Raw genomic sequence first — 23,323 nt, forward strand, 5'->3', positions numbered from 1 at the left:
TTCTAGGTGTAAAAACTTAATCGTACGGAAAGTGTGAGAGCCTGTAACTCGGCTCGCAGATAAGTTTAGCCGGTTTTGATTTCGAAAAATCAATGACAAATAGACTCCCCGGGGTCAAAAGTATCTATAACCAGATGTATAAATCATTTGAATTCAGAAATAAATAGTCAAATGCAAATGGATGTGTATGGCACGGGTGCTCAACGTGTTATCCGGATCGTGACAAGAAATGTTCAATGAGATTCGACAAGACAATGGAATGTTTGTATAAGGAAACAATGAAGAGAAAAAAAGGTATTCTATATGAGGGATTCAATCTGAATTCTGATTGGGGATGTGAATATCTCAATGCAGAAGGCGCCGCATTCCCACGAGGAAACCCAATAATTGTCCAGATTGATTTTCCCAGACTAGATGAACCATTAAATCTTAATGGTATGCACATTTTCCCCATTTTTATTAATATTTTCATTTTACAATTAGGAATTGTGTTTTGTGAAGTACTGGCCACACAAGACGCAGCTATGAGATATTTAAATCAGAAAATAAGGAAGAAGCAATGCTTGTTCTTTGTAGAACTCGTGCGACTGATCAGAACATTGAAGGAAAGTGTATGAAGGTCTCTGAAAGATTTTTGACTGGAGTATGGTGCACAGATGAGCTGAACTAGACCATTTCTAAAGGGTACAAGGTGCTCAAGTATCATGAAATCTGGCATTGGCCAGAAGAGGCTTCGGTCAAAGGAGGGTTTTTCGCCGATTACATAAAGCCTCTATTGAAATTGTAAGACGAAAGTAGTGGGTGGCCAAAGGAAAATATGATAGATGAGAAAAAGAAAGCATACATATAAACTTTACCCTGATTAAAACCCAACTATAGGAATAAATCAATAAATTAAAACAAACAATAAAACAAACCTATCTAAAGAATAACTAGCATATAAAACGAGAATCATGTCATACCTAAATGAGATTACAAGTGAGAAAAGCAGCAAATAGACTAATAATTATAATAATAATACCACGATAGGAAGATTCGGTAAAAAATTGGAAACTATTTAACAGATAGTTCGACAATTCTGTCGATGCGTTGAAAATGAGTGTCACATCGAAAAATCCCTATTCGTGTAGGGAAGTCATGGTGGTAGTCGTATTTCGCACAGTAACCGTTGCTTGCGTCTCTTGTGGCAATCCACTTTGGTGTCCACCGGCGGTCAACAAGTTCCTAATAGAACTGGTCTGTTTCTGCAAAATAATTTATCAATTTTCAACTTTTGTTTAACTTTACTCACATTAGTAGCGGAAACAGAGAGTTGAGAAAAGGCCCCCGAAACTGCTTTACTTGGTGACTCGGTACACATCACATCACTCCGCGCCGACATTTTCCGTTGTTGTGGAATCTTGTAAGGTGTAAACTTAACAGTTTTTGGTGTAGACTTTCCAGCGCTGGAATGTTGTTCTAACTTGTGATTGTACTTTTTGGATTCAGATGGCAATTTTGGCGTGAGGAATTCGAATACAGGCTTTTGTGGAGTAGAGTCTCTGAAACAACACAATAATTGATAGAAATACATACTTCCACACTAACCCTCCCCGATGTTCTCCATAACTCGTCATAAAACCATAGTTTTGTCCGTGGAGCATATCCATGCCGGTGACCTCATCTTGTTGTCTGAAAAAAAAATGTAATTATGGGTATTGAATTTTTGGCAAATAACTCACGTTGATTTAGTATATTCAGAATGAGCAGAGTCCCCGGTAGCCGACTTTTCACAGAATGAGTCGTGAGAAAAGATCGCATTCAAGTCAATAGAACGATCCGCATCTTGGGTCGCTTGTTTTAATTTCCGCTCAATAGCGGCCATTAACGATTCTTTTCTATCTGTGAGCAATTCCTCTTGCTCAGATTTTTTAGCTCGTAGGCGCACAATTTTATCATTATAGAGATCCTTGGCTCGTACGCAATAGGAGCGGAAAGAATCGATCGTATCGATATTCAGTGATTCCTCAGTACCGTCTCCAATGGTATCCAATTTCTTCAGAATACTATGAATGAGAGATCTAGTCACTTGGTCGTCCTCCTCGAAATATCTCTCCCCAAGATTACTAATATCTGAGTCAATCTTCCTTATAAGCTTGAAATCAGCGAGAACTGAACGATCATCATTGGTTAATCGGGGATCACAGGGGCGCTGGTTTTCGGATCTAAAGATTGAAAATTTTCTAGTTACATATAAGTGAAGTCTAATATACACATACCGTTTACAAATTGAATTTCTCGCAAATGACTCGTAGTCGGCGGAAGATTTGGCATCACAATTTTTCGTAACCCGACCCATAGTTTCTGAAAAAAACAAAAACATTGCTTACCGAATTTGTGTTTAGATGTGAACGAAAAAAAAACAAAGATTATCTTAAGTAAAATTCTCGCCCACCAATCAAGCCTTCTCCGAAAATTTATTTTTAATCATTTATGCTCAACTAGTTTACGCAAAAAAACTAAGAACAACTTGTTCAAAACAAAAAAAATGACAGAAAAGGTATACAAAAGGGAAAGAGATACATTGGACTAGCAAAGAATGCGCCAGTAATGATAGGGCGCGTTTCTCGTGTGAACGTCTCACTGTTAGTGTGTTCACCCCTGGTTATTGTCACTGCCTAGATAATCCACGTTTTTCAACGGTTGGATGGCAGAGTGGGTAACAGGTTGGGTTGGGGAGCAAGAGGTCAGGGTTCGGTTCCTCCGGACGCAATTCTTTTTTTTCTTTTTTCTATTTTGATTTTCTCGTTTCTGGAAATGGGTTATCTCTCTTATAATGGTTATTTTGTGAAACAAAGTACACGAAACAGCTTATTGCAGAAATTTGCATTCAACTTTGCAAAACAAATTTTGTGTATTTGTTAGGCTTTTGTTAAAAACAAATGAAGAACCATAAAAAAGTTCATTTCCGAAAAAAAGAAGGAGAACTCCTCTTTCGTGGATATACTTTTTCGGTTATATCGACGACCTCTTTAGCTAATAATTCGTACTTGTTAGATTTTACATAAAATGGTGGAACACGCCGGAGCGCCAGGAATAACCTCCCAATATACTCACAAACTTTTTTTCCAAATATAATACAGCGCCATGCAGTAAGATATACAATTTGCCCTTCTTCACTTGAAGACTTATTTTTTCTCAGTAATCTCCCACGTTGTTCAATCATTTCATAAGAGGGGTTTAGCATTAATGCACGTTGATACGGAGTACCAAAATGACTGAATCTATTCCACATAATGATTGGTTAATTACGGAGGAATCGGAAGAATATCTAGTCCAGCAACTGAGAATTTTGAAAATTCTGCTTTCCAAACGGTTGAATCAGGAATATATTGAAGACGACGAAACCAGGAGCGCAAATGATGGTCGTTTAAATCGTTCGAATGCTTTACTAGAGACAACATATCGAGAAATTACATTAAACGAGTCTGAAGAATACATTCAATTTCAAATTGAATCAATTCGGGACCGCCTCAGTGTTTTCAACAATCGTCAAAACAATCAGAACCGGCCATATACTCCCTGGATTCAATTTACTACACGCTCACCAAGAAAAACAATCCAACGTGTTGCATACAATAAATATCTTTATGAAGCAAAAAAGACGGTGCTCACGAAACTAATTGGAAATCGTGGTTCGAATATATCTGTGAAGAATCTGAAAATCGAGATTCACAATCAAATTCTCCGTTTCCCCGTTGGAACTTTTTTGAAAATCAATAATTTAGAAGTTTTATGCTGGAATTCACTTGCATTTGAACGTTTCAAGGAAGTCATTCATCCATCATCTCTTCCAATTCAACAACTGAAAGTTGCAATTAATAATTCTACTGACTATTTTCAAAACAACATTGTGAGAGAAGCAAAAAGTTTGATTATCTATAATGATCCCAGTGAAAATGATTCATGATCCCCAATTCTTCTGAATTTGACCAACCGAAGAGTGTGCTTGGAGAATGAGAACGCATTGAATCCAGCAAATAATTGCCTGGATTTGATTGAGAATTGGCTGCAACAGGGGCGTCCGGTTGGGACCACTTTCTGTATGGGAGTCAAAAGCGAAGAGACCGTGAAGCATTGTCTGGACAGTCTAAGACAGAGACAAGAAATACTTGGTTCTTCTGAAAAGTGAGCGTTTCTATCAAATCCTTATTTGCTATGATGATTATTTTCAGACAAGTTCAACTTCGCATCGATGTTGTATTTATTCTCAATGTCTCTTATGAACTGATTGAACAACGTGGGAGGTTAGTGAGAGAAGACGACTCGAAGTGGTGGCTGAGACTAAAATTTGTTTTCGTGGAAGATCTGACTGTAATAATTCATTCTAATCTCGTTGTTTCTCATTTTGTTTATTTCAATTACAAAAGCCTGCAAATGGTGTCTGCCAAGGAAAACTGAACCATTCAATTTCTTCATTTGAAATGAGTAGTCCACCGCTTGAACAGGATTTGATAAACATCATTTTTACTCACCGTTTCAAAAATTTTTCCTAATTATTAAATTCTCGTTTCTTACTTCTTATTTCAACAGTCCAAAGGTGAGAGCACCTGCTTTTCGGATAATTCTTGACAAGTCCGTAGAAAAAATTTGATTTTTTTTGGCTTCAACTTTCGATAACGTATTTGCGTTTTCAGAACACACAATGATCAAAAATATTTCAGGTGGTTCGAGTTGTTTCAATACTTTCGATTGAATCAACCATAGAAATTAAAGAAAGAGAAGAGGCATTCTGGGGAGGGAGAACAGGTAATTGAATAATATAGTGTGATGCAAGATAGATTTTCTGTGTAGCTTTACTGTTGAAAAATGACGTACCTAAGCCGGACGCATTTGTTACGAGACTCACCGCTTGTCACATCATATGCGCCTTTAAAATGACACTCATCTGTATGTGTGTCTGTTTATGCTAACATAGTGGACGGACCAACCATTAAAATTTTGAAGAATAGAAAAAAGATTCTGGAAAAAAGAAATTTGGTTCAACAGTAAGCCGTCATATGCGCTTTTAATATGTTATTGAGTGTTTGTGTGTCAAGGTGCCCCGATGTCTGTTTTCTTGGTGTGGGGGCTTAGCGATTTTCGCAGAAAGAACTGATTTTTACTGAAAGTAATATTGTAGATATAGATATTTGGTTCAATTTGTTTTAATGAGGGAGAACAAGTGCATATTTGATAAGAAAAATCGGCTCTTAGTCCCATACAATGAAGCAGATATGTTTCTGTGACCACGTAATAGAAGCCCATTTGCCGCCTCCGTCCTGTTGTATATCCATCCACTCGGAGCAGTCCATAACTTCAGAGTCTAATTTGAAGTAGATAATTCTATAAATTGGAATATTTGTGTCTCTAATCGTAATTATTCTGTGTTTTTAAACCCATATTTGCAGGCCGGGGTAAAATGAACCAACACGGGCCGGCGCGATACTAAAACGCAATGAGCTGAAAAGTATACCAAAATGTTGATCTCGGCGAGTTCTATGTCTTTGACCTACTACGTATTGGGAAAAAGTGCCAAAAAACAAAAAAGGTGCAAAAAAATATATTCAAGGCTGTCCCGCGCAAATTCTCAAAAACCTAATTATTCCCCAAATACACATGTACATATGTACACCATTTCCAAACCGAAAATTCCAAATCTGACGTTTCGGAACCATTGCTTACTTTTTGGTGTGAAAGTGTTCCGTTTTCGAGATATCCCGGCCCCGAAACGTCTCTAAGATAAGTTATTTTGCAACTATGACATATCTCAAATCGTCGGCCCCTATTTTTTAATTGCGTGAGTATTTTGAACTCGTAGAAAACCAAGACGCTCTAAAACCGGGACGTTTTGAAACTAACAAACTTTGGTTACAAAATGTCGCAGTTTAAAAATGATCTTAGGTTTGGTCAGTTTATAACCAGGACATTCTGAAACCAGCCCATTTTAGGTTTAAAAACAGCTTGTCGTTATTATGCCGCGGGCCGGCCTAGAACGGCTTTTTGGCTATTTTTCTAGGCCCGCGGGATATGAGCGACTAGCCATACTTCTGGTGGTAGGCTAGTGGCATTGAACTCGCCGAGATCTACATTTTTGTATATTTTCAGCCGATAACATTCAGTTTTAAGCGAGCAAGACACATGTAGGCACGGTGTTGAAGTATGTTTAAACCTACTTTGGATCTAACTTGGCAATTCGCGGTCTTCGCTGACCATCCCACTTCACAAAATCAAATTGTTGCATAGTGTGTTCAAACTGTATAGAGACTCCTGTAAGTGACGTTGTGGCAACACATTTCAAATTGTGGTAGGCCTCCTTCCGTTTCCATCTCCGAATTAATTGCGCCCAATCGTTGACATCATAAATAACCTTGAAAAAAACTAGATATTCTCCCCCGAAATTATTAATGATTTCCGAGAAATGTAAGCGGGGGTTTTGTTGAGTCGTCTCAAACAAAAAAAGAGGATCTAGTTCATCTCCATCGTGTGTTCTTTGGACCACTAACCCTTTGATTGAACACAATTTTGAATCACTTCTCAACTGCGGTCCAGTGAGTTTCGCCGTCAAATGAAGACTATCCTGACCTGGATGAATAGTCAGATAGTTCTCGAGTTGCTCTGTATCCAACTTTTCTACATCAAAACTAGTGTCTGTGACGTCTTTGATGATGCGAGACATGTTCAAGTAATGAAGAGAATATAACTCCAGCTGAACACGAACGTCAAATCGGAACAAGTCTCTCATATGACGTTGGAGGGATTCTAGAACTGTAATTTCTTCAGGTGCAAAATAGTGTAATGAGTGGAAGAACTCTCCTTCAAAAGTTTCTTTCATGCACCTGAAAATGCCTATGTTGATGTTCTTAAGATAGTCACTTACCTGCAACTAATTTTGTCGCCTCCTAACTTCATAGGTTTAATTTCATCACTAGGGATGGCTGGAACAAACTCCACGTTGGCAAAGTTATGGTCAATCTGATTGTGAGTGTTGTCATATCTCGCGACTACTCCAACTCCATTGTCCAGAAATAAATACACCAAGTTCGTTGGTTTCATGTTAAGACATTGAACGACTTTTTTCATTTTTTCTGAGCATAAACTCAACAAGAATATTTCATGGAGCTCCAGTTGCTTTAGAACTTCGAGTTGTGCCAACCAAGGGAACTTAAGGAATTGAATAGACATTTAGAATAAATATGAGTGCTACAGTTAGCAAGACTAAAGGAAAATAGGTCGTGGCCAAACAACTATTGATTTTTTGGGATGTGTATGTGTGTGTTCGTTACGAGACCAATCGCCCGCAACGTGACAGGTCTGTAGGTCTCATAACGACTAACATACACCCGGGGACTCCATAGCGAGATTCACCTGCCTCCCCATACTCATATTCTTTTTAGTCTCAAGATGTCTATTAGAGTCCTCAAACTTCCGTATTTGATCCAACTGGGAATCTTTAAACAACATGAGTTTGATGAAATCTTTCTGATGAGTTTATGCTCGAGAAAACTTTAAATCATTATTCAAAGTGTTAACTCATATAGAAGCTGAAAAATTGTTATGCGGACTGGCAGACAACATGGCTCATGTTTTTTCGGACATCAAAAAGACGTACGGCATCGTTTATTCTTGCCTGTGAATAATCCAACATACCCAGCTGCTTTCTACTTCTCACTCATTATTTAGAATCTCATAATTTGTATCTGTTTTTAACTTAGCTGCCTCCAATAATGCAGAATAGTAGTACAACCTTAGTTTTTTCATGATTTCTTTTTCTCCCTCCAGTTCTTTAAGTGTAATTATCTCCAAAACTACAAACATAATTTTTTTCAATTTTTTTAATTATATCATTAACTTACGAATAAATGTTTTTGAGTTATCAGATCGCTGAAAAAAAGTTTTTGTGCATTTTACCACCATCACCTGCTTCAACAGTTCTTCTCTCAACCAGTATATGTCTTTTCTTCAGATTTTTACGAAAAAATTGAATAGAAACCAAGTGATAAAAATATTAATTTATTCAGTTAATTTGTGTAATGTTTCTTATTTTGAAATTTATGAGTCTTATCAATACTAGCACCCAGACGGCAGCGCTTCGGAATTTGCAACCTGCGATAGATTAAAACGCAAAAAAGTATTAAATGCTTTTCAACATACCAATAAGGAAATTTTTAAATGCTGCCAATATTTTAAAAAAAAAGTGAAAAACTAGTAAACAAATCCTTTAAATGTAAAAATTCAAATAAAATTTATTTGAACTTCTGAAAATAAATAAACATGTGAGAAGCTGATGAAACTTTATCAATTTTAATGATCATAAAGTTTCAACAGCTAGAGGCAATAAAAATTTTCACTGAACGAAAAATATAATCAAATTTCTCTGAACCCTTTTAGTGAAACTCAAACTAAATAACTAAAATGCATTATTTCTGTCAAAAAGTTGTTTTAAAATGACATCACTCTAATTTTCCCATCAACCTAGATTTGTTGGGCAACCTTTCCCGTCCACTCCGTTCCGATAAGAAGAGTCAACACACAAACAAACAAAAATATTGCGAAACATTTCTCAACTTTTTTATATAAAGAGTGTAGTGGAAAAGAGAAATGACGACAGAGGATGTCCGACGATTTGGAGGATGAATATTTCTTGTGAGTTTGTTTTCAATTATTGAATTGTGATGCTTTCAAAGTTCCAGCGATTTTAGATATGGATTTTCTAGACGTTTATGGACAAAATAACTTTAGGCGTAAAAACCAAAACTGCATCTTCCAACCATACATCGTTCGGAATGCTTCTGCTCGTCTTGGAATGTCTCATCTGAAGACCGAAGGGATTCTTATGAAATCCGTTCATCTTCTCGGTACCCCATCTCCAACTTCTGATTCAATTGACTCATATTCCGGAGATCTAACTCCATTGGTCACTTATTCCTTGAACAAGCGTAAAAGATGGGTTGTCCTGGAAAACGTGGGAGATCAAATGTTAGAAGACGTTCAAGTTTTTCATGAAAACTCAGCCGATGAAATATTGTTTCTGGAGAGGGTCAATTTGAAGACTTTTGATTGGAAATGTAAGTTTTCTATTGACCTAGAATTGAATTTCTGAGTTTTGATAATTCAGATCTACCATATGTAACATGTCCTCAAGATTTTCATATTCAAACACTTCACAGCTGTAAGAAATCTGGTGACACAGGAGAAGTGACTTACTCCAAATCAACACTGAATTCAATATTTGGTCAAACATATTCTCATTTCTTGGACAAAAATAGAAAATCGGATAAGAAAGTTATTCCGGAAAACGAAAAAGATGAGAAATCTACTATAGTGGTGTACAATTTCATCAGAGCCCCAAAGAATTATATGAGACTTGGCGAGCAACATTTCGTGGCCAGCAATTTTGGTGGGAGATGTGAGTTTTTTCAACAACTAATTTCAAAAGTCCAATAGTTGCTGTTAACTTTTTGACAGAAAGATAATACTCTTAGATACAAAACTGATAACTTCCAAACACACCCTCTTCCGGTGCACGTCGTAAAATTGAATTGAAACATGAGTCATTGAAGCTCAACAAATGAAATTTTCAGACAAAAAATTTTCAGATCCCTACTACGCTTACATGAAAAGAAAAGCTAACTGGAACGAGTTTAAATTTGAAATTAAAGAAGAGACTCGGAAGCACTATGCAAACAAAGAAACAACGGGAAATGATAACGATCTCGATACATGCACAGAGGAAAGAAATGGGTGCGACAAAAATCAGAAAACAAAATTGTGGGTTTTCTTTTCAAAATGATTCAACTCATCTGATCCTAGGAACAATTTTTCCAGCTACGATCTCTACACACATCTCAAGGAAGACTTCGTTTTTGTAAAGCGAGGAAAACACAAACACTAATTTTGAAAATCATTTATTAGTATTTTTTTCGCCAAAAAATAAACTTTTTGTTTTGCTTTTTTTGTTGTTTTTCTTATCATGTGGACAATGCGGTAAGCTGGATGATGACCACCCACGATAATGAGAACATTGTGTTACAAGCTGCACAAAAAGTATAGTCCGACACCAACACTTTCAATATAACAGCCCAAACTTATTGAATTCTTTTTTCCTCTCCTTCAATAAACGATTAAACAAAACTAAACCCACATCATTGCAGCTAGAGGGAGAAAAAGATAAGAGAATATTAAACAGCGGAATTCTTTAGTGCCGCTATAAAACCGTTGCCGTGGAGTGTTATCAGTGAAAAATGGAGAGTGTTTAATGTTTATAATTTTCATTCATGGCAGTTTTCAATTTTGACTTCATTTGAGTTTCTTTTTTGTGCGGAGAAAAAAAAAAGTTGATTTGGTTTTGGTTTTTTAGAGCAATGGGGTGGAAGTTAGCAGTGCTTTTATTAGCTGTGTTAGTGAAAGGTGAGTGTTTCAAATAAGATTTATATTTTTATATTTATATTCTAAAAATAAAAAAATTATTTTTAAAACTATTTTTTTGATCATATTCATGTTTGAAATTTCCCGATTTTTTCGGTCCAAATAAATTCAGACTAATTTACAGATGCTCACGCCGTGTGCAATTGCTACCAAGCAGGAAACTACACAGGAGCAACTGCACCAATCAGCAATTCTTATAACACCACTGATTTCTCAGCTTGCTTCTCATCAGCGTGTAGCTATGTAGCTTACAGTGGAGATGATACGAAAGGATGGACAGTGAGCTTACATTCATAAATGGTGATATGTTCAGATATTATTTCAGTACTTCACTTTTAACTGGGCAGCACCTCTAGCTGGTGCAGGTGGTTTACTTCAAATTTTCGATGGAACCCCTGATCTCTCATCAACACTTCCACCTGCACTTATTCAGTGAATGATGAATCTTTAGTATTTATACTCATATTCATTTTTCAGGATTAATGAAGGTGAAAATGTAGACAGTAGTTCTCCAAAATACATGATTAAAAGCACATCTCCAAGAATTACGATAAAATACAGCCAGTCTTCGACTACAAGCGCTAGTAAGTTGATTTTAATTATTTAAAAATAAAATGTTCCTCAACCAAATGACTTTAGATGTCTACTATGGATCAATCAAAGCAGTGCCCGGTCTCCAACCAACTGCTGGACCAACCTCTACTACTGCAATGCCTACCACTAGAACATTCAACCACCCAGAATACAATCATGATCTAGCTCTCATTACACACGATATTTTGGTAGTGGTGAATCAAAAAACTAGTGGTGGAATTACAGCTTTGACTCAGGTGAGTTGGTTAGTGTTTTATTGCAAAGAAGATGTTATTTTTTTAGCTCGACACTATTGCCACTAATTTTGTTCGCCTTCTTGATGTCACTACAGATATCAACTCTGCTGGATCTTCCAGACTAGCGTTGGCTACTTTGACTCCTTATCAACCTTATTACGCTATCAGAGGAGAAGTTAGTGAAAACATTTTTATGAGCTCTAATTGATTACACTCGTTCAGATTTGGGGTATGGACGCGACAGACGTTACGAACAATCTACCACTAAGTGGAGTTTCCATTGAAGGAAAAATTGATTCGTAAGTTCACAGTTTTCTCCCAGATTTTCCTACTTGACAAAACAAATATTCCACCGATACCTCAATTAAATTAGGGTGTGGCACTTTTTCAACATTCCTCGTGTTAAAAAAATCAAATTACCAACGCCCTTAAAACTGATAAGACCTAAATGTGTGACGTTATTAGTTTTTCAGAGCACTCACTGGATTGGTTAACTTGTCATTCAATGTGAGCACGAATACAAGTACTGATAGTAGACGGAATGTGCAAAGATCAGTCATTTTGTTGACAGCTGAGTGGTAAGTGTGAACGGGGCACAGCACCCTGCACCAGGAGTACGCAAGCGAAACAACGAAAATTAGCCGTAGGGCACGTTCGCATTGCCTACAGTAATACTCAATAGAAAAGCCACATTTCTACTTAGTCGGGCGCATAAAAAGTTGAATATCTCGCTTTCCTAAAATTTGTTTACTGAACGCAACACATTATTACTTATAAAAATCAAAATTTTGAAAAAAATAATGTTTGAATTTTTTCTCTCAAAAATGTTTGTTTCCGACTTTTACGGAATTTTTGTTTTTTAATTATAAAACAGTAACAACTTGCAATTATGGATTGCATTTTACATGAAAAAGCATTTTTGACCTTTTTTCAGTTAATTACAGTTGTTTGATAATCAAAAACATGAAAAATTGGGTAAATGTTGGAATTAAAAATTTTTTGAGTGAAAAAATTCAAAAAAGTTTTTCTCAAAATCTTGATTTTCCATTGTAATAATGTTGATAAATTTGATACGTTTTTTTTGTTGTATTTTTTGGCTACTTTGGGTTTCGTTACGACAAGTTTTAACGATTTAGCCAGGCAAACCACTTTAGACATCTGAAACTGTATCCCGGTGATCAAGATGCGCAGAAGCATTCTAATTTTATGTTTTTTTTATAAACGTTGTTCAACATTTTTCTCTTCAAAAATCATAGTTCAAAACCAAAACGTGTTTTTTACAAAATCAGTTTATCACTCAAAGAAAAACGTATTTCAGTTTTACTGTGTATTTGAGCTACCTTCGAAAAATAGTTTGTGCAAAACGGACTTGTTTCAGCTGAGTTACATATGAAAGTATGGAGGAGTACTAACCTATGCCCGCTACTGTATAACTTTCTGTGTTGGCTGAGACCAAACTGAATTTTCAGTTCTTCAAAAAATGCAGTCTAAATGCAACAGCTTTCAATTTATTTATTTTATTTATTTATTGACTGGAATATAAATCATTAAAATTATACAGGAGACCGGAACAAGCCCCTCACGAGGCTCTAGACCTGGTAGGAGGGCGAAATAAAAGGAAAGCAAGATTTTAAGTCCGAAGGTATAGGGGAAAAATGAGGGAACTGATGATTCGAGAATTAATTGACAGGAGGGGAGAAGATAAGAATGAAATGAATGAAATAACCGAGAAGGGGATTTTTTGATAAAGCAAAATTCTAGGTGTAACTTTCCACTAAGCACTTTCAGAAAAAAGTTCTCGGTTGGAAAACTGATTATTCTGCTTTTGTTTCGAGACGGGTTAAAAAAATTGATTTCTTTAAGGCCATCTGCAAATGCCAATCTAGCCGCCGACATCCAATCAGCTTTTGACGCAAAAGGAGTCAATCTCCTAGTAGTTGGATTTAATTTGACCACTGTCGAATGGAACCAACTATCAGGAGGAGATAACAGATGGTACAATGTACTAAATGCTGTTGGTTCGAATGACACCGCTGTTGCTCAATTCGTCAATCCGTTTTACTTCAATGACAAGTCTTCACCAAACACTTGTGAGTTAAAATGTTTTGTATTAAGCAACACTCGTCGGAAAAATTAAGTGTGTTTCTATGAGATAGACGTGGTATTTTCAGGGTGTCCACAATTTCCTGTGACCAATTCGCCTGACGAATCGTACATGTACTTCCAAGAACCATTCAACTATAACGGTCCTTCAAACACAACCAACGACAAATGGAAAGATCCATTTGATGGACAGTCAACAAGATACTGTAACTTTGCTAACAATCAATATACCTACACCAATCCAAATGTGCGTTTTTGTTCAGAAATGTAATTTAAAATCACTGATTTTAGGGAAACGGTCTTCAAGTTAAAGTATTCTACGAACTGGAAGCTGGAAAAGATTTCTTGAAATTCTACGATTCATCAAACAATCTCATTGCAAGGTTAGCGTACTCAAATTGGATTGTTCTGAATTTTTTTGTTACAGCTTCACCGGTTTTGAAGTGACTGGAAGTATTTTCTCGACAACCTCCAGCACCATCACTGCTCGATTTACATCTGATAACCAATCTGTTTTCCGTGGATTCTATGTCCAAATTACTCCACAATAAGTTTTTTGAAAGTTTTCCATTGAAGAGTCGACAGAGAAAGTCATTTCAAACAATGTTTATTCAATAAAAATTGCTTCCGATTAAGGCATTGTTTTTTTTAACTATTATAAGATTTTTGTTAGGAAAGTGACCAATGAAGCAAAAATTACTATTAGAGCTTGCAGTATCATGTCGTTTTTTTTTCTGAATGTGAGTGTAAACTCCTGCGTTTGATTTCCTTGTGTTTTCACAAGTTGAGGCAATAGAAAAAGTAGGAAAAAAGATTCGCTCTCTAATGTCAGTGCTTTGAAAGAAATGCAAGACAGAATAAGAGAAAAAAGGGTGCTTTACCTTGCTAGTTAGTAGAACGCCAGCTGTTTGGTAAAAAATGCGCAAAGGTAATTGAAAGTAGTGAGAAAATGAAATGAGAGAATAGCTAGTATTGTGTCGGGACCGAGGATGAAAGCGGGATATGTGCGAAGAACTGAAAGTGCTAAAATGTGCTATATTTTATTTTGGTGCCCAAGTTTTCAACGTGTTGGGATTAAATTTCAAATTTTAGGAGTATACCAAAAAAAATCAAATTGCATATAGATATTGTCAAATGAAAGTTCATTCTTCGTTTCACTCAACTGTCATTTGTTGTTTTTCAATGTTGGTATATTGTCTTGCCAATTGTTGTACTTTTTCGCAGCAAAAAGTTTTCTGATGTGTCTCTGCACCCTCCAACACTTACTGAGATCCACTTTATTTTCTTTAGCTAAAAACCAACTCAAGGATGTGATTTTTCGTTGCCTACTTCTAATTAATCGAGACACCTTGAACGATATTTTTCAATAGCATTTTAAAAAATTGAAGAGAAAGAATTTTCCCGAAAAAATCTTTTTTCGGAAGTATTGCACTGTTTTTGAATCCACAAAAAAGTATATATGCCACATTTATTAAATGAAATTATATACAAAACAGAAATTAAGTTAAGTAAAGATTGGAACGTTTTACTTTCCCCATCCACGATATCCGCGTCCCCATCCTCCGCCACGTCCCCATCCTCCTCCGCGTCCCCATCCGCCACGTCCACCCCATCCGCCATATCTTTTTACACGAGGGGATTCACTGAAAGTAAAATAATAAAATATTATGCATTTTAGAGTTTCAATAAACACACAGACATTTGGACAAATAGACAAACAGACAAAACCTACCCAGCGATTCCGTCGTTATCAAAAACTTCCATAGCATCAATACCCAAGTTAGATGGATCAGATAGACTGCTAGGATAAGAAAAAACTGGTAGAGCAGTCAAAGCCAGAAGGCAAAATACAAGTAGTAAGTTGAATTGATTCATATTCGAAACAACTGATACTTCTCCTCAAATTTTTCATTCCTTATATACTCCTTCTAGTTTTGATCTGATCTACGATTATTCGGCGAAGAGATGGGAAGACCGATCCGATTTTCACACCTTATGACGCATGTTAGTTAGTGACCTCCTTGATCCGATTCAAAGAGATAGAGATCGAAAGATAACACAAAAGAAAACGAAAAGAAAATGTTGTTGTTCGTCAAATCAACGAATAACGGATCAGATCATTCTTGATTTTTTTGAAAATTATGAGACCGAGACATGAAAAGAGATATAACGCATTCTTTGTAAGACTCGAGCAACGTGTGCCCTAGGGCAAGATTTTTATAAAAACAGATACTATTGGTCATTAGTAACCCATACAAAAATTTTTGAGCTCGGGCTCCGGGTTACGGTAGTACTGTAGGTGCTCAAAGAGCAAAAAAATTTTTTTTTGTTTTCAACCGTAGAACGCTATAATTTTTGGAATGAAATGAGTATTGTTAGTGTAGTATTTTCTCAAAATTTTAAAACATGAAAATAATTTTTGACCAAGTTATAACAAAATTAGTCCATTTTTTCTGAAATTTTGGGAAAAACTGTAATTTTTATGGAACAAATAGGTAATACCTTTTTACCAAGCTATGTTTACATGAAACAACAATGTTTAAGCTTTATTTTAAAGATAAAAATTTCAAAAAAATCCTTTACTGTTTTTTGAAAAATTTCGATATCTGACAATGAAAAAAACTTTTTTTGAGATAACTCGTAAATTGTTTTAGAATCGAACTGTTCATACTTTTTTAAGTGTTTTTTGTACTGACACTTTATTTCCAACTCTTCAACATCATTGAGAAAAATGCACTTCTATGTATGAATTTTCGCCAAATTTTCAACTTTTTTCAAAAGTTGATTTTTCAAATACTAATAATGAATACCTTTTTACCACACTAGTTTTACATTACACAACAACACTTTAACTTCATTTTGAAATTAAAATTTCAGAAAAAAATCGATACATATTGTCTGAAAATTTTTGATGTCTGAAACTGAAAAAATTTTTTTTTGAGATAGCTTCAAAATTCTTTTAGAATCAAATTGCCCGCTAATTTTGGAGCATTTTTTGTATTGACCTTTTATTTCTAATTGTTTCTCATCATTATAAAAAATCCAATATTCCTTCAATTCAACCATTTTAAGAACATAGTCAGTTTCAGGCTCAAATTTGATGTATTTCGTGGTTACGCAGTTATTATTTTTCTCTAAATAGTTTTTTTAGTTCATAAATATTGAAATCCTTTCTTAATTGAAAAGATTTAAGTTCAAAGTTTTTAAGCATCAATAAGCATTCACTACCAAAAAATTTTCAGAAACATTTTTTGTGAAAACTAGAAATAGTTTATTGTCAATAAAGAAAGGATTGTAATATTTATGAACTAGAAAAACTATTTAGAAAAAAATAATAACTGCGTAACCACGAAATACGTCAAATTTGAGCCTGAAACTGACTATGTTCTTAAAATGGTTGAATTGAAGGAATATTGGATTTTTTATAATGATGAGAAACAATTAGAAATAAAAGGTCAATACAAAAAATGCTCCAAAATTAGCGGGCAATTTGATTCTAAAAGAATTTTGAAGCTATCTCAAAAAAAAATTTTTTCAGTTTCAGACATCAAAAATTTTCAGACAATATGTATCGATTTTTTTCTGAAATTTTAATTTCAAAATGAAGTTAAAGTGTTGTTGTGTAATGTAAAACTAGTGTGGTAAAAAGGTATTCATTATTAGTATTTGAAAAATCAACTTTTGAAAAAAGTTGAAAATTTGGCGAAAATTCATACATAGAAGTGCATTTTTCTCAATGATGTTGAAGAGTTGGAAATAAAGTGTCAGTACAAAAAACACTTAAAAAAGTATGAACAGTTCGATTCTGAAACAATTTTTGAGTTATCTCAAAAAAAGTTTTTTTCATTGTCAGATATCGAAATTTTTCAAAAAACAGTAAAGGATTTTTTTGAAATTTTTATCTTTAAAATAAAGCTTAAACATTGTTGTTTCATGTAAACATAGCTTGGTAAAAAGGTATTACCTATTTGTTCCATAAAAATTACAGTTTTTCCCAAAATTTCAGAAAAAATGGACTAATTTTGTTATAACTTGGTCAAAAATTATTTTCATGTTTTAAAATTTTGAGAAAATACTACACTAACAATACTCATTTCATTCCAAAAATTATAGCGTTCTACGGTTGAAAACAAAAAAAAATTTTTTTTGCTCTTTGAGCACCTACAGTACTACCGTAACCCGGAGCCCGAGCTCAAAAATTTTTGTATAGGTTACTAATGACCAATAGTATGTTTGACTGCAATATCTAAGCTGTACCATGCATACAGGTCCTAGGCCCACACCCTTTGATGCCATGCTCGAGTCTTACAGAGAATGCGTTATATGTATTAACATGTTTCTTATCAGTTTAGTAGTCGTGGAAATAACAAACTATCTTGTTTGTGGGAACCGCCTATTTAGATGTGATATTAGTCAGAAATATGTTAGTGTTGCAATTTTTTCAAAAAACAATAATGAGTTATATGACCAATTACAAAAACAATTTCAGAAAATTAATGATGACTAATATCTTGAATTCTGAAACCAAAAGATTCTAGTGAAAGTTTTTTTGATTGGAATCATACCTTGACTGAAAAGCATTTTGTTGACCAAAAATTAAAGAACGTTTTTTTGGTTTACTTAGAAACAATGAATTTTAGCAACAGTTATGAGATTCTTCCATCAAATAAACACAATATTTTTGAATGTTTCGTTAGTAGGACTGTCTCATTCAGTAAATAAACAAGTTTTGTACTGCATTATTACGGCATATCGTTATATTTTCCCACTGCTTCCGAGTGAACTTTTGTGGATTCAGAAACATATTGAAGTTAAACGAAAACAACTTTTTTGGACATATTTGCTAATATAAAAATTACTATACACGCTGTTTTTAATTACAACCAAGAAAAACACCGTGATGATCATATTCATGAAGTATAAATGGGGTGCCGTTATAATACAAATTTTAATGGTATTTTCAGCAGATGTATGTGATATCAGGAAAATATCAAAAAATTCTTTATAAAATCCCCCGAGAAATGCTTTCCTCCGTTATGAAACAACATCTACACTGTCTCTGGTCTCCTCCCTTCTCTTGGCCTCCACTATGTCTGCTGATGGCTATCTCCGAAAAAAAACGTATTCAGACCTGACCTCTAAAACTTTCACTTCTACCAATGGTTATTTTGTGTTTTTGTGTTTTGAAAAACCCAACTATACTGTTTCCACGTAACTTTTCAAAATAAAAATAATCGTTAGGTAGGAATAGTTTTATTAATAAGGTGAATATACAAAAAATGAGTATCACAAATTGATAGATTTACTTTCCCCATCCACGATATCCACGTCCCCATCCTCCGCCACGTCCCCATCCTCCTCCACGTCCCCAGCCGCCTCCACGTCCTCCATAATATCCACGGCCGCCTCCCCATCCACCACGTCCTCCCCAGCCACCATATCTCTTGACACGAGGAGATTCACTGAAAATAAAAAAATAAAATATTTGACTATGCATGCTAAAAACTCACTCTGCGATGTCATCGGTATTAAAAGCTTCCATGGCATCTAGGCTCAAATCAGATGGATAAGAAAAAGAAGGAAGGACAGATAAAGCCAGAAGACAAAACACAAGTAGTAAACTGAATTGGTTCATGTTGCAAACGACTGATATCACACCAACAATTTTCTTTCCTTATATACTCCGTTTAGACATGATCTGATCTCCGATTACTCGGCGAAGAAACGCAAAGACCGATCTCATTCATGTATTTTCATCCCTCGTGACGTGTGATAGTTAGTGACCTCCTATAGAATAGTTTAAGAGATAGAGATTAAGAGATAACACAAAATACAACAAAGTTGTTGTTGTTCGTCGAATTAACGGAAATAGATAGCAGATCATTAGAAATTTTCTTGAATACGTGATACGCAGAGATAAAAAGAGATCAGTATCAATATGCGTCTAGTTTCTTATCTATTTTGTTTGTGGAAACTCCTCACTAATAAAACTAATGTTAGTGAAAACCTTTTCAACACATAAAATAAACTGATCAGAATTCTGACTCATTGTAGAAACAACTTTCAAAAATTCCAGATGACTAATGATTTTGGGGAATTCTAAAATCTGAAATGTTTTTCTGAAAATTGATAATAGATTACTCATAGAATGTTGGCTTGAAAAATAATTTTGTGCGAGAATCAAAATAACCAGCGTAGACTACTTGATACGTTAAAATTGTTCGATTTTCCCATAAAGAAATTGTTTTTCTTTGCATAATCTAAAACAACATTTTCAGAGAAAATTTTATTTTCATTCGGCTAATACTTCAAAAAGGATTGCTGATGATAACATATAAATTCAGAGCAAAATAACTCCAGCTGGCACTGCAGACAAATTAATTATAGAGAAAATAATAGCTCTATTCACATAATACATTATATGCAAAACGTTTGATGGGTTTAAAGTTCGAAACAACCAAATATTTCTAGAATTCGAAATCTCGGTGAATTGGAACTGGGGGACCCCTAGTAACTGTTCAGGATTGTCACCAGCGGATCTGTTTTTCGTAGTGATTTTGAATTTTTGAAGCGTTTGAGACAGGAGGAATCTCTGAAAAGTTTTATATAAGATATAGTTAATTTCAAGAAACACTTACCTCTTTCAGGTATAATATATCTCTTGCAGATAAATGCGCCACCAATATATCCCCTTTGACAAAATGAGTTAAATTCAGTTTTTCGATTGGTGTAGTTATGACATGCGTTTTCGCTATCAGTTGCTTTGCTTGTAGCCACTGTTCTAGTTTGGTAGCATTCTCAATGTCTAAATAGCTTGGAGTGTCTCTTTGAAGGGATGCATTGCCAATCTCAATGGTTTGTAGAGTCATCGTATTGATATGAGATAGAATCGGTATCAAATGGTTTTCGTTTCCGATTTCAATGAATAGTTTTTTGACTTTCAGTCCTTCTTTCCAAAACTTCAACACTTCTTCAAAGTGTTTCAGAAACTGATTCAAATTGTCATGCGTTCTATTATGCATCTTAATCCGAGGGTATCGCATAAAATCATGAGGTGGCAATGTTGGTATACCACGTTCATGCTCAAGTAGACGAAATTCAGTCAAATAATGGTCAAATGATATCTCCAATAATTCCAAGCTGCCTTTTTGAAATTTCAAGTTTGTTCCGATGTCATTGGCTAATTCTTCTTAATACTTATTTCCATGAAAAACTACTAATTTTCCCAATCGACCAATTTTACAGTTCATGTACACTATATTTTTGATTTGATCACTGTTGTATGGTTGAATGCCAAGAATTGCTGATTTCCCACTTGAGATTGAGATTAGAATATTCTCAATCTTTGAATCCGGTTTGATCTCATCAATTGTGAACCGAATTCCTCGCGAAACTTTTCGAAGTTTTTGACTGAAAATACTCCGAAAAATGTTATTTCATCAAATACACAACTCACATTTCGATGCATTAAACGTATTCCAGAATTTTGCTCATTATCAAATTGTTCTCAAATATATTCAGCGAATCCAATGATTTGTTTGGCAATGACTGTCTCATCTATAACAAATTCATTTTGAAAACAGTGAAAAAAAACAACTTACATTTTGTAAACCAGACATTTTACAGCTCGACAAAGCATTTTTATTGGAAGACTCTTCTCGGACGAATCGAAAGACACAGCCATTTCTATCGAATGTGTTCAGAACTTGGCCAGTTTTTGGAATGTATCTGAACCGTTTTATGTTTGTAGGCGATAATTTAACAGGGAAGCCAAATAGGTGATCCAGATACTGCACTTCTTTTCTTTGATATTGAATTTCAATTTCATGAAAAACCGCAGACTCGAAGAACAACTGGAAAAGCATAAGACCTTTTTTTAACGAAAGCTACTGATTTCATTGCAATGTTTTTGCAAATACATTGCAAGAAAAATAACAAGAAAATCTTTTTTTTTCTAGCTACATGTGTCTCACCTTTTTAACTTCATCCAAATTTTTTGTGGTGACCAAGTTCAGTTTCATTCTCATCGTTAGACCTTTTGCGTATTTCCACTGATTACAAGCCAACGACACCAATTCTCCGATTTTGACAATATTGTCACCAAATTCCATTCCCAGCCATATAAACTTAATAGATTTGTAGTCGATCTGAGATAGAACCAAACAAACTTGTGCAATGTCTCTAGCTTGAAGGAAAACAATTTTGACATTGATTCTCGATCTTCTCAGCTTCAAAGTTCTCCACAAGTTTTCATAGAATCGACTAATTAACGGGTCCATGTACTCTCGTATGTAAGACAAGTCAAACGAGCCTGAGGGGTTGTATAGGAATTTGAAACGTTTCAAATCCAATTCTGGATCCAATAAAATTTCTTCAAGTTCTTGAACAAAGATTGTCATGAAATATCGGTTTTCAACTGTCCAATCTACATTTTGCTTTTTGCAAACCACCAATGTATCATTTCCTTGCTGATTATATTTCATTTTGAGGGTTGTGGAAGGATCAGAAAATATATTCAGTTTCAGAACAATGGATCTTAATTCCAAAACGATTTCCACTTCAGTTATATGCTTTTTTTGTTTAGCAGTAATGCATTGAGTTATGAAAGCCATTGTGATATCTGAAAGAATTTCAAAAGAGTTAATTTAAAAAATGTATCAAAAATGCAAAAAAGAAACAAAATATGAAAGTTGAAACTAAAAAATGTTAATAAAAGTCGAAAGTCGTTTTATTATATAGCATATTTAGTCAAACCGTGTTTGTTCACCAATTATTTCGGCAGTATCGACATGAGGGAATTCTTATCAGTTGTAGAAGAAATGAGTGTGCTAACGTTTTCAGAAACACCCTTTTTTTTCACAAACAACATTTTACGTTCGTTGTTTTCAGGTCCTATGAAATACTGAGATAGATTGGAACACATCTTTTATATGATTCAAGAACATTACACGTGGGTTCTTGTGAAAACGTTTTCAATCCAACGGACCGTTTCTGTGCTAGTCTGAATGACGAAATATGAGATTTTAATTTTTGTGCAACTCCAAAAAGAGTGACGGATTGCTTCTAATTGCAGATCGCGGTTCCAAACGTATTTTCAGATAGGTTATCCGTTCGAGATCCGTACAAACTGAACAGTTTTATACCAACATCAGGAATATCTGTTAATAATTTCAAACAACAGGCGATTTGGACTCAAATTTTTTTATTAAACATTTTTCACACCGAGAAAACCAAAACAAAAATTAAACTCAAAAATTAACAGCATTAGTTCATTCCAAGCGGAGTGGTCAAGTGTGGGGCATCCTTTTTTTCTTTCTGAAAATAATTATAATGAGTTACAAACTTTTAAATTTGTAGTATACCACTTACCTTGCATGTTCCGCAGCACACACTGGCGTTTTCGGTTGCAGAGGTTTTTTTTGATCCGCAACTGAAAGAACAGTGTATCTATGTATAGTTCGGCAGTATATCTATGTACAGTACGACTTCAAGTTGATAGGAGCTCATAATCCAAAAGTGAAAACTTATTATGTTTTGGATTTTAGTATAATCATATTGGTAAGAAAAATTATATGAAACACTTACCTTTCCACTCTCCAATTCCAAAAAAACAAGCATTCATTAAAAATCAAAATCCCAGAATGAAAAAACGGCAACACAAGCTGTCAATCTGAAAAATTAAATAACATTCACTAAGTTGAATTAAAAACTTACATCACTCCATTTCCTATAAAATATATGATATTAGTATTAAATAAAAATAGTCAGCATTTTTACAATTCTCTCCTAATGCTGCTCCGATACATTTTTGGGCGAACTTTACACAGAAGCTCTTGGTTTAGAAATGAGACATCATTTGCTGAAGCCAACATTCCTCTTCTACCTCTTTTCACAAGCTCCTCCCATTTGCAATTTCGTTACAAACCAAAGAATAAAGGCTCAAT

At 34.8% G+C, this 23,323-nt stretch overlaps 8 protein-coding genes across 8 annotated transcripts; 3 read left to right on the top strand and 5 right to left on the bottom strand.

Annotated features, from left to right (window-relative positions):
- Positions 1 to 1,118: 1,118 nt before the first annotated feature.
- Positions 1,119 to 2,338, bottom strand: GCK72_026204 (uncharacterized protein; the record flags this gene model as incomplete). Its single annotated transcript, XM_053736733.1, has 5 exons — positions 1,119 to 1,244; positions 1,292 to 1,541; positions 1,588 to 1,671; positions 1,722 to 2,204; positions 2,259 to 2,338. The coding sequence occupies 5 exons, from the start codon at positions 2,336 to 2,338 to the stop codon at positions 1,119 to 1,121; spliced, it is 1,023 nt and encodes a 340-aa protein (XP_053580299.1).
- Positions 2,339 to 3,253: 915 nt separating this feature from the next.
- On the top strand, positions 3,254 to 3,949 carry GCK72_026205 (uncharacterized protein; the record flags this gene model as incomplete). Its single annotated transcript, XM_053736734.1, has 1 exon — positions 3,254 to 3,949. The coding sequence occupies one exon, from the start codon at positions 3,254 to 3,256 to the stop codon at positions 3,947 to 3,949; it is 696 nt and encodes a 231-aa protein (XP_053580300.1).
- Positions 3,950 to 5,231: 1,282 nt separating this feature from the next.
- On the bottom strand, positions 5,232 to 7,203 carry GCK72_026206 (uncharacterized protein; the record flags this gene model as incomplete). The annotated part of the gene is made up of 3 exons (XM_053736735.1): positions 5,232 to 5,364; positions 6,525 to 6,857; positions 6,926 to 7,203. 3 exons carry the CDS (start codon positions 7,201 to 7,203, stop codon positions 5,232 to 5,234), a joined length of 744 nt encoding a protein of 247 aa, XP_053580301.1.
- A 1,429-nt stretch (positions 7,204 to 8,632) lies between these two features.
- Positions 8,633 to 9,913, top strand: GCK72_026207 (uncharacterized protein; the record flags this gene model as incomplete). The annotated part of the gene is made up of 5 exons (XM_003101860.2): positions 8,633 to 8,664; positions 8,761 to 9,086; positions 9,137 to 9,427; positions 9,618 to 9,789; positions 9,847 to 9,913. 5 exons carry the CDS (start codon positions 8,633 to 8,635, stop codon positions 9,911 to 9,913), a joined length of 888 nt encoding a protein of 295 aa, XP_003101908.2.
- A 469-nt stretch (positions 9,914 to 10,382) lies between these two features.
- Positions 10,383 to 13,930, top strand: GCK72_026208 (uncharacterized protein; the record flags this gene model as incomplete). The annotated part of the gene is made up of 12 exons (XM_003101849.2): positions 10,383 to 10,428; positions 10,571 to 10,725; positions 10,772 to 10,878; positions 10,924 to 11,030; positions 11,086 to 11,276; positions 11,323 to 11,451; positions 11,499 to 11,575; positions 11,750 to 11,854; positions 13,140 to 13,366; positions 13,448 to 13,626; positions 13,671 to 13,762; positions 13,807 to 13,930. 12 exons carry the CDS (start codon positions 10,383 to 10,385, stop codon positions 13,928 to 13,930), a joined length of 1,539 nt encoding a protein of 512 aa, XP_003101897.2.
- A 974-nt stretch (positions 13,931 to 14,904) lies between these two features.
- GCK72_026209 (uncharacterized protein) lies at positions 14,905 to 15,254 on the bottom strand (the record flags this gene model as incomplete). The annotated part of the gene is made up of 2 exons (XM_003101899.2): positions 14,905 to 15,022; positions 15,112 to 15,254. 2 exons carry the CDS (start codon positions 15,252 to 15,254, stop codon positions 14,905 to 14,907), a joined length of 261 nt encoding a protein of 86 aa, XP_003101947.2.
- Positions 15,255 to 18,681: 3,427 nt separating this feature from the next.
- Positions 18,682 to 20,422, bottom strand: GCK72_026210 (uncharacterized protein; the record flags this gene model as incomplete). Its single annotated transcript, XM_053736736.1, has 4 exons — positions 18,682 to 18,841; positions 18,890 to 19,000; positions 19,895 to 19,971; positions 20,018 to 20,422. 4 exons carry the CDS (start codon positions 20,420 to 20,422, stop codon positions 18,682 to 18,684), a joined length of 753 nt encoding a protein of 250 aa, XP_053580302.1.
- Positions 20,423 to 21,337: 915 nt separating this feature from the next.
- Positions 21,338 to 21,991, bottom strand: GCK72_026211 (uncharacterized protein; the record flags this gene model as incomplete). Its single annotated transcript, XM_053736737.1, has 1 exon — positions 21,338 to 21,991. The coding sequence occupies one exon, from the start codon at positions 21,989 to 21,991 to the stop codon at positions 21,338 to 21,340; it is 654 nt and encodes a 217-aa protein (XP_053580303.1).
- Positions 21,992 to 23,323: the final 1,332 nt, after the last annotated feature.

The sequence above is a fragment of the Caenorhabditis remanei genome, chromosome X, assembly GCF_010183535.1.
Source record: "Caenorhabditis remanei strain PX506 chromosome X, whole genome shotgun sequence".
Lineage (NCBI taxonomy): Eukaryota > Metazoa > Nematoda > Chromadorea > Rhabditida > Rhabditidae > Caenorhabditis > Caenorhabditis remanei.